At 48.3% G+C, this 10340-nt stretch overlaps 1 protein-coding gene across 1 annotated transcript in view; it reads left to right on the forward strand.

Annotated features, from left to right (window-relative positions):
- Window positions 1–10178, forward strand: part of MROH6 (maestro heat like repeat family member 6) — a 39237-nt gene extending 29059 nt beyond the window's left edge. Inside the window, exons 9-15 of the mRNA XM_025188952.2 lie at window positions 3–146; window positions 1308–1487; window positions 4194–4349; window positions 6020–6139; window positions 7962–8064; window positions 9389–9454; window positions 9864–10178. Coding sequence (XP_025044737.2) covers window positions 3–146; window positions 1308–1487; window positions 4194–4349; window positions 6020–6139; window positions 7962–8064; window positions 9389–9454; window positions 9864–10093 — 999 coding nt within the window. The 3' untranslated portion in view covers window positions 10094–10178. The remainder of the gene's footprint in view (window positions 1–2; window positions 147–1307; window positions 1488–4193; window positions 4350–6019; window positions 6140–7961; window positions 8065–9388; window positions 9455–9863) is intronic.
- The last annotated feature ends 162 nt before the right edge of the window (window positions 10179–10340 follow it).

A 10340-nucleotide genomic window follows, 5' to 3' on the forward strand; every position in this document is an offset into this window, starting at 1 on the left:
AGCTTCTCCGTAGCCAATCCGTGACCAAGCTATTGCCAAAACGAAGTATTCTGGGTAGGCTGGAAGAGTGGCGGACGGATCCGAGACCCACTGTCCGCTGGCTGAGTCTGCACGGGCTTGGAAACATGGCACTTCACCCACAGAAGGTAACAGCAAGGGGAATGTTCTGTGGAAGCTGCAGACACGCAGCACCTCGGAATATCAGGCCTTACACGCCTGCAACTAGGCCCCCAAAACTGGAGGCTACTTTTGAAAACGCACGTAAGGGATTTGCCCAAGCAAGACAGTTGGGCAGCTCAAACCAGAACCCAGGAATCCTGACTTGCTCCAGGCCTATTATCTAGAAGACCACGCTGCCTTAGGCACAGAGGTGACAATGGTCAACGAATGGTGAATTATCATTATTTTCAGGTATAAAACCGACTCCAGCGATACCAAAACAAGCCTGTAGCGAACACAGCTGAAATGTGTAGCAGGTGCTGACGGCACCAAAGCAAACCCTAGGTCTGTGGTAGTAAAACAGAACCGTTGGATGGCCCTGATTCTGCCAGGGTAGCCTTGCCCCAGCCCCGGCCCTGATCCTTCCGTAGCCGGAGCTGCCCGTGCAGCCCGACCCCACCTCTGCCATGGCCGAGGTGGCCTGGTCGCAGCCTGACCCTGATCCTGGAGCAGCCTGGGATGCCCAATCCTGATCCTGGGGCGGCCTGGCCCTGGCCTTAATCTTGCCACAGTGTGGGCGGCCCAGCCCTGGAGCTGCCATGGTGGGGAGGCATGCTGTTCCCTGCCCACCTAGGTGCTGCTGTGAGGAGAGAGAACTGGGGATATCCTCTCTCCTTGCAATAGCCCTGAAGCACCCTCCTTCACTCTAAACCATTCCTAAGCCCAGCCCCACCCCATAGCTGGTACCCCAGCCAGAAACCTTACCCCCTTGCACTCCAATCCTAAGCCCCTCATTCTTGGCTCCATCCCAGAGTCCTCATATCCCTGCACCCCAACCCTCTGCCCCATGCCTGAGTCCCCTCCCACACTATGAACCCCTGGCCCCTCCACTACATGAATTGTTGTGCACCAATGTGAAGGCGAGGTGTCGCACATCACCTCCAAACACCTGTACATAACACAATTCATTCTGTTGGGGGGTGCTTAGCGGGAACGCTGTCCTGCGCCCAGCTGAAAGAAAGTGAGTCTTTGAATCCTGGGAGAGTCGTGCTCTGAGCTCCCTCTCTTCAGTCAGCTGGTGACGTTGTGCACTGACTAGCTGGCACGGGGCAGCATTTCATCTCTGCTGATGAGTTTCTTTTCTGCAGGCGAAACAGCTCCAGGCTCTCCTTCCCGCCCTGCTGGGGGGGTTGAACGAGACACACGAGAGGCTTGTTGGGGAGGCCATCGCCGCTCTGGGAAGTGTGCTCAGGCACCACAAGGGCAGGGTGAACATCGGCTCCATCAGCGTGCAGATTGCCAAGACGCTTCGGCCCTTCCTGGATGATGTAAGGCAACAGGAAAACAGCGGCTCCTTTGTGCGTGGAGGAGGAGCTAGTTAGTGCTTCCAGGGAAAAGAAGTACCCCTGTGGGGAGAGGACCTTTCCATGCTGGGGTCCTCCTGCTTTCCCCTATCCCGAGCAGAGGTTTCATTCGGCGAATCCTGCTGGGCTTGTATTAAGTAGCAGTGCAGATGGGTAAAGTGCATGTCCAGTCACAGCAAAGCTCAATAGAGCAATATCTAGTCAGTTACCCATCTGTAAAATGGGGTTACTGATATTCCCTCACCTCCCAGGGTACTGCGAGGCCTTATTCACAGGGCCAGTCCTAACCAATTGGCAGCCCAGGGCAACCACCTGGCTCGCCCATAGGGTTATAGAATCATAGAATCATAGGACTGGAAGAGACCTCGAGAGGTCATCGAGTCCAGTCCCCTGCCCTCATGGCAGGACCAAGCTCCGTCTACACCATCCCTGACAGATGTCTGTCTAACCTGTTCTTAAATATCTCCAGAGAGGGAGATTCCACCACCTCCCTTGGCAATTTATTCCAATATTTGACCACCCTGACAGTTAGGAATTTTTTCCTAATGTCCAATCTAAACCTCCCCTGCTGCACTTTAAGCCCATTACTCCTTGTCCTGTCCTCAGAAACCAAGAGGAACAAATTTTCTCCTTCCTCCTTGTGACACCCTTTTAGATATTTGAAACCCGCTATCATGTCCCCCCTTAATCTTCTTTTTTCCAAACGAAACAAGCCCAGTTCATGAAGCCTTGCTTCATAGGTCATGTTCTCTAGACCTTTAATCATTCTTGTCGCTCTTCTCTGTACCCTTTCCAATTTCTCCACATCTTTCTTGAAATGTGGCGCCCAGAACTGGACACAGTACTCCAGCTGAGGCCTAACTAGTGCAGAGTAGAGTGGCAGAATGACTTCACGAGTTTTGCTTACAACACACCTGTTGATACAACCTAGAATCATATTTGCTTTTTTTGCAACAGCATCACACTGTTGGCTCATATTCAACTTGTGGTCCACTATGACCCCTAGATCCCTTTCCGCCATGCTCCTTCCTAGACAGTCGCTTCCCATCTTGTATGTATGGAACTGATTGTTCCTTCCTAAGTGGAGCACTTTGCATTTCTCTTTATTAAACCTCATCCTGTTTACCTCTGACCATTTCTCTAACTTGCTAAGGTCATTTTGAATTATGTCCCTATCCTCCAAAGAAGTTGCAACCCCACCCAGTTTGGTATCATCTGCAAACTTAATAAGCGTACTCTCTATCCCAATATCTACATCATTGATGAAGATATTGAACAGTACGGGTCCCAAATGTACAGGTTGCCAGATGGTTTTAAAAAAATGCCGGACAAAAATTTGTCAAGCAAAAAACAAACAAACAAAAAAAACTGCTGGGGAAAATTTGTCAAGAAAAAACAAAAACAAACAAACAAAAAAACCCAGGGAAACCTGGGGGAAGGATTTTGGGATGAAATGCGGTCACAGCTCACCCCTAAGACTGGCTCTGTTGGCGGCCCCTTGAAAATGGCGGCCCTGGGCAACCGCCCGGCTTGCCTGCCCCTAAGCCCGTCTCTGCTTGTTCATTATTGCTTGTGAGGGGCTCACAACTAGTGAGCAACCCCACAGAAAAGCCTATAAATAAGTCATTTGTACGGCAGATTCTGATGTCCTCTATTAGTCAAAGGGATAGTCTCTGCTACAGCCGTGATCTGCAGCTCACAACACCACAGAACTGACACTGCTCTCTGAGCTCATCCTTTCCTCACAGCAAAGCAGGCCTCCCTCATTACAGATGGCAATGAATGCTTGGCAAATCCAGACATCAGCCAGTTTATAGGCTGCAGTCTCCATCAGACATATGGCTCCCCAGACAGGGTCTCCCCGGACAACAGGGATGTGATACTTACTCTCCTGGGGGAATGGCCTGAAACTCCCATATTTCTCATGTGTATTCAGTTGTGATCTTGTATAGAAAATAGGCCATGTAGGCATCAGGGGAAAGATCATGAGCTGTTGAAACCCACCGTTCTGCCTAAATATGTCTGTCTCTAGTGCATATGAAGTTATGAGATTGAGTTGTAGGGTTGTGATTCACACACGCTGTAATCTGGGGACGCAGATATTAGCTCCCCAGAGGCAACAGCAACGAAAGTAACTGCTGAGTTAGACCCCCAGACCTTCTGTGCCACTGCACAAGTCTCCAACACTTGAGCAGGGCACAGCACAGACGCTGCCATTGCGTTCCAATGACATGGTGTTAGCAGGGTGTGCGCTTCTTGTATAAAGACACCTGACAGTTAAAGCAGAGAACCTTCATCATCCACACATAAAGGTGTAGTGTGAAGGAATTGCCATTTCTACAAGCCACCCTATTGGACAAAGAACACTTCTTTCTCCATAGGCAGGCTGTGCACAGTGATAATGCCTCAGTCTGAGGATTTGTCTACACTGGTCCTTGTGCAAGGAAGTAAAGCCCCCACCCATTGAACGACAAAAGCTTTGCCATGGCAAGGGCTGCTGGAAACAGTGCTTTCCGGACACCAAAGCAAATGCTGCTCATGGGGGTAGAAGTTTCTTCAGCACTTTGCCAACAAAAGTGTTGACATGGCTGAGTCGCTAAACGCTGTATAGTGTAGACAAGGCCTGAGTTTGCAGTTTCCATTAAACCTTTCTTTGTGTATTCCTCGCAGGACAGAGACAAGGTGCGCTCCTCTGCCATTGGCCTCTTTGGAAACCTCTTAAGTGGTCTGAACCTAAAGTCTAAATCCACCATGCAGGAGCAAGTCCTTGGCAGCTTTGTGCCCTTGCTGCTCCATCTGTACGAGCAAGACCAGAAGGTGGCCGAGGTAAGACTGAGCATCATTTCTTCAAGCCTAAGAAATGACAGTTGATGGGCCTTTCTTCCAGATTCCTCTCTAGATCCATTTCCCAAAGCACAATCTTTTCTGCTTTACACCCTATTCCTATTCACATGACCCAAAGGGCACGTCTACACTGCGGGCAAAAGTCGAATTAAGCTACACAACTACGTAGCTGATGTCGAAGTAGCTTAATTCGGCTTTTGGCGATGTCTACACAGCAGGAAGCCAAAGGAAAAACACTCTTCCTTCGGCTTCCCTTACTCCTTATGAAATGAGAGTTACAGGAGTTGGAGTAGGAAGTCCTCCAGCTTGCCATTACTTCGAAATAACGGCTTGCTGCGTAGATGCGCTCTTTGTTATTTCAGAATAATGCCAGTTATTCTGAAATAATGCTGCTGCGTAGACATAGCCAAAGGTAAAAATGTTGCGCTTCTTGGCCACTGCTTGTATCCTTTTAGCCCATTTGACGAATCAGTTCCAGTCAGGAGCCATTAGCAGGGAGCCAGGGACATTAAGGCCACATTGCTGGGTGACATCTACAACTGCACCTCTCAAAACATGTTTGTGCATCCGTCTGCAAGTGCAAAACTCTATGGGTATGTCTACATTGCATTCCTCCTTCAAGAGAGCAATGCAAATGCAGACAAATGAAATTGCAAATGAAGTGTGGATTTGAATTTCCCATGCTTAATTTGCATAATTGTGGCTGGCTGCTTTTCTGAAATACTGTATTCTGAGAAAAAATGGGGTTATTTTGAAAAGAAACCCTTCCTTTGAAAAGGCGGTGAGGAGTCCTGTGGCACTTTATAGACTAACTGAAGTGTTGGAGCATAAGCTTTTGTGGGCAAAGACCCACTTCGTCAGATGCATGTTGTGGGTCTTTGCCCACGAAAGCTTATGCTCCAACACTTCAGTTAGTCTATAAGGTGCCTCGCCGCTTTTGCAGATTCAGACTAACACAGCTACCCCTCTGATACCTTCCTTTGAAATAACCCTTACTCCTTAAAAAATGAGGTTTACGGGTATTTTGAAGGAAGGGTTTCTTTTTTAAATAACCCTGTGTGGACTATGTTTTTTTTCTCAAAATAAATATGGTATTTTGGAAAAGCGGCTGGCTGCAATTATGCAAATGAAGTGCAGGAAAATCAAATCCACACTTCATTTGCAATTGTCTGTATTCCTCTTTCAAAGGAAGAATGCAACATAGACATACCCTATAAACCCTATCTCATAGGGCTGGAAGGGACCTTGAGAAGTCATTGAATCTACCTTTGTGGATGGAACAACTACCATCCCTGGCAGATTTGCCCCTGATCCCTAAATGGGCCCCTTAGGAATTGGGCTCACACTACTGGGTTTATGAGGCCAATGGGCAAACCACTGAACTATCCCTCCCTATAGGTAAATTATAGCCTACGCACCTCACTTGCATGAATGCATCTGCAAACAGCTGTCAACCAAAGACTGTAGGGCCCTCAGGCCCTGACTCTCGCAGTGGGATAGGAACAGAGACACTACATGGCCCCAGGAGGAGGCCATTAACCCTTTCCTCCCCTCTCTGACTTAGGGTAAATTGTCTTTATTAACTTTCAGCAGCTACTAGACAGTATCAAGAGCCTCCTTCCTGATTGCCCTCTCTCCCCTTTCCCATGCAGAGCTGCGAGTGGACTTTGGCACGATGTAATGACTTCATGGGATGGAAGTTGCTGGAGGAGATATTCACCATGGCCCATTATGACAATCAGCAGGCCCTGTGCAATGTTTGCAGGCACCTGGTAAGTGAACACTGGGCTGTTCTTTAGAACTGGGTGAGTTGGCGGCAGGGGACACGTTATCTAACACGTGGCACCATATTTAAAACGACTTGCATCTCCCCTGAGATCTCACTTGGCAGGCTGAGAGACCCTCCTGCCTGCGCCCTGCTGCCGCCACCTGAGATCACCTTGGCGAACCGTCACGGGAAAGCTTTGAATCCTTGCCTAGAAGAGACACGTTGAGCAACGTGCATAGGCACAGGCAGAGGGAGGGGCGCCGGGGTCAGTGCCATGGGAACAGAAAGACAGGCTCTGCACCGCGCAGAAGGCCTTGGAGCACACAGGCCTTTCAGAGGGTGGCAGTGGTGCTTTTCTCTGTTGGAAAGCTCCCTGGTAGTCATTGCTCGCAGCAGAATCCCAGACATTAGAAACAGAACCCACCCCCTTCTCCTGACAAGGGAGGAAGGGCTCTGGCCACCCACACTAGTTTTAAATAGCTCAGCTGAGAGATCTTCCACTGCTGCCTTTGGGACACGTGTCTGCTTCTAGCTGGCTGGCACTAAAGTCTGATCAGTCTGTTAGCCTACTGGAGTCATAGAATCCTAAGGCTGGAAGAGACCTCAGGAGTCATCGAGTCTGGCCCCCTGCCCAAAGCAGGACCAACCTCAACTATATCAACCCAGCCAGGGCTTTGTCAAGCTGGGACTTAAAAACCTCTACGGATGGAGATTCCACCACCTCCTAGGAAAATAGTTTTTCCTAATATCCAACCTAAACCTCCCCCACTGTAACTTAAGCCCATTGCTCCTTGTTCTGCCATCTGTCACTACTGCGAACAGCCTCTCTCCATCCTCTTTGGAACCTCCCTTCAGGAAGCTGAAGGCTGCTATCAATCCCCCCTCGCTCTTCTCTTCTGCAGACTAAACGAGCCCAAATCCCTCAGCCTCTCCTCATAGGTCATGTGCTCCAGCTCCCTCATCATTTTGGTTGCCGTCCACTTGACCCTCTCCAATGCATCCACACCCTTTCTGTAGTTAGGGCCCAAGAATTGGACGCAATACTCCAGATGTGGCCTCACTAGTGCCGAATAAAGGGGATAATCACTTCTCTAGATGTGTTGGAAATGCTCCTTCTAATGCACCCTAATATGCCATTAGCCTTCTTGGCTGCAAGGGCGCCCTGTTGACTCATCTCCAGCTTCTTACCCACTGTAATCCCCAGGTCCTTTTCTGCTCAACTTCTACTTAGCCAGTCGGTCCCCAGCCTGTAATAATGCCTGGGATTCTTCTGTCCCAAGTGCAGGACTCTGAACTTGTCCTTGTTGAACCTGATCAGATTTCTTTTGGCCCAATCCTCTAATCTGTCTAGGTCACTCGGGACCCGATCTCTGCCCTCCAATGTATTTACCTCTCCCCCTAGTTTAGTGTCATCTGCAAACTTGCTGAGGGTGCAACCCATCCCCTCATCCAGGTCATTAATAAAGACGTTGAACAAAGCCGGCCCTAGAACAGATCCTTGGGGCACTCTGCTTGAAACTGACTGCTAACCAGACATCAAGCCATTGATCGCTACCCATTGGGCCTGACAATCTAGCCAGCTTTCTATCCACCTTACAGCCCATTTATCCAATCCATGCATCCTTAACTTGCTGGCAAGAATGCTGTGGGAGAGCGTATCAAAAGCTTTGCTAAAGTCAAGGTAGATCACATCCACTAGGATCCAGTTTTCTGTGTCTTCTCTTATGTCTTCCTCCCCTTGTGGATCCAGATACAGTATTTCTCTTTCTTCTACTTCCTGCCAAACTCTCTTGGATAATCAGAGGGGTATGTTCGTTCCTCCTTAGGTTCGGCGGTGCTCAGGGAGAGTCCATGAATTCCTGTCCCAGAGCCGGCACTATCTGAAGAGTGAGCAGGCTCCTGTGAGGAGGGCAGCCAGTATGTTCACAGGTGAAAAAAATCCCAAACCACATATTTTACCTTTGCAAGCAAGTTCTATCAAAGCCTTTTTCTGAACTTCCCTGACTCTCGGATGGGGTATGTACAGGAAACAAATTATAGCCCTTTAATGCCCCATGCTCTCATCAGAATCCCTCTAACCCCCACATTACACTACTCCTCTAATGGCTCTAGAGCAGTGCAAACACTAGAGCTGAGTTAATAATTCACAGCTAGGTACATTTTGCTTTTTTGCTTGTTGACCACATTGTGAGATTCTCCAGTGTCTGTACAAACAGCTTTAACCACTAATTGTGGGGTGACTGATTGTGCAAACTCTGTTACAATTGAATATATATACTATTCAGGCTATAATTTACCAAATGAACACAACTGGAACTTTTGGCATATCAACGCATAAATGCTACAGAGGCGAAACTAGTTCACTGTAGAATGTCAGAAGAGACAGGGCCTATACCGATCATGGGAGGGCTCTCCCACTGGCATAGGTAATCCACCTGCCTTGGAGGCGGTAGATAGGCCAATGAAAGAATTCAAGAAGTTACAATCTAGGGGTATGTCTACACTACCACCCTAGTTCGAACTAGGGTGGTAATGTAGTCAACCGGAGTTGCAAATGAAGCCCAGGATTTGAATTTCCCGGGCTTCATTTGCATGTTGCCAGGCGCCACCATTTTTAAATGTCCGCTAGTTCGACGTTCCACAAGGAGTACAGGTAGTTCGGAATAGGAAGACTAATCCGAACTACCTAGTTCGTGCTGCGCGTAGCCGCGGAGCACGGAGTCCGAACTAGCAGACATTTAAAAATGGCAGCGCCCGGCAACATGCAAATGAAGCCCGGGAAATTCAAATCCTGGGCTTCATTTGCAACTCCGGTTGACTACATTACCACCCTAGTTCGAACTAGGGTGGTAGTGTAGACATACCCTAGGATACAAATGGAAAGTCATTTGTGGCCATTATTTGAGCCACAGTTTGCTTTCTGATAGTTTTTCCCCTAGCAAAGTGTGAGTGATCACAGAATGAGATCCTCTGACATTCACCAATGCAAGAGAAGGAAAAATCATTTTTTAATTTGACCAGCTATTGGCCAGGGTGTCCCCAGTTGCCTACTTCTAGTAGATATACTTTGCTTTGCAAATCAACCCTTCGGGCATGCTCCAGAGGTTGGTCTCCTAGGAGCTTCTGAGCAACTCTAATGATCTGCTAGATGTCGTGAAAGCACCTTAATTTGGGGATAGGCCTAAACAGTAGACGTTCCCATTAGAGGTTGTAAGGAGAAGTTAGAGGCTAATTACGTGAACCATTTCTCTAGGGTTCATTGTCCATCACATGGATGGCAGCCGCATGAGTCAAGGAGATATAGTCTCACTGCTCAGAGGTAAGTGAGGATCCTGGCCTTTAAACCAAGCAAATGAATATGCCTGGGTGTGCACATATAACCGGTTATGTGACTGTGCAGGACTATTTCAGGGTGTGGTTTTAACAAAGACGTGTTCTGGATGTTTGGGTAACAAACTGTCAGAGGCTGGCAATGGATGACAGGGGATGGATCACTGGATGATCCCCTGTTCTGTCTATTCATTCCCTCTGGCCTTGGCCTGACCCAGTCTGGCTGTTCTTATGACCTTACATTAAATGTGCACATTGATACTGTATTCCTCTAGTGTGGCACAGCTGTTTCTGATCACACGGACAGCGTATGTGTGTACCTAAGTTCATGGTCTCTGTGTATTTGTGTATTTTTACGGGTGATCACAGGTCAGAGTCTGACCTGCTCCTTTTTTCAGCTCTCAGTGATTCGCTGCTTGACCCTGAGCCTTCAGTCTGCAGTGTTGCTTCTGTCTCTATCCAGCAAGTGAAGCAAGTCTCTGAGAATCTGGCTGTGACAAGCGTCCTGTTCTCACTGAGGAGGCTATTCTGCTGCATGACCAACCAGAAGAGAGAGAAACCTCTGTATGAGGACAGCCCCTTTAAAAGGAAGAGGTGGCTGGAATGCCACGATTCCAAGATGGTATGAGTTCATTCAAGGGGAGTAAGAATAAAGCAAGAAACTCCTAACTAGCATCTTCCATGCCTCTGGGTCTGCATTGGAAAGCACACAAAGAAGGGGAGAAATCCCATGCTCTCTGAAGAGGAACTTGCTCCTCCAGCATTAGAAAACACTAGGGCTGCGTCTAGACTGGCATGATTTTGCGCAAATACTTTTAACGGAAAATTTTTTCCTTTAAAAGTATTTGCGCAAGAGAGCGTCTATACTGGCATGC

The sequence above is a fragment of the Pelodiscus sinensis genome, chromosome 2, assembly GCF_049634645.1.
Source record: "Pelodiscus sinensis isolate JC-2024 chromosome 2, ASM4963464v1, whole genome shotgun sequence".
NCBI classification, from domain to species: Eukaryota; Metazoa; Chordata; order Testudines; family Trionychidae; genus Pelodiscus; species Pelodiscus sinensis.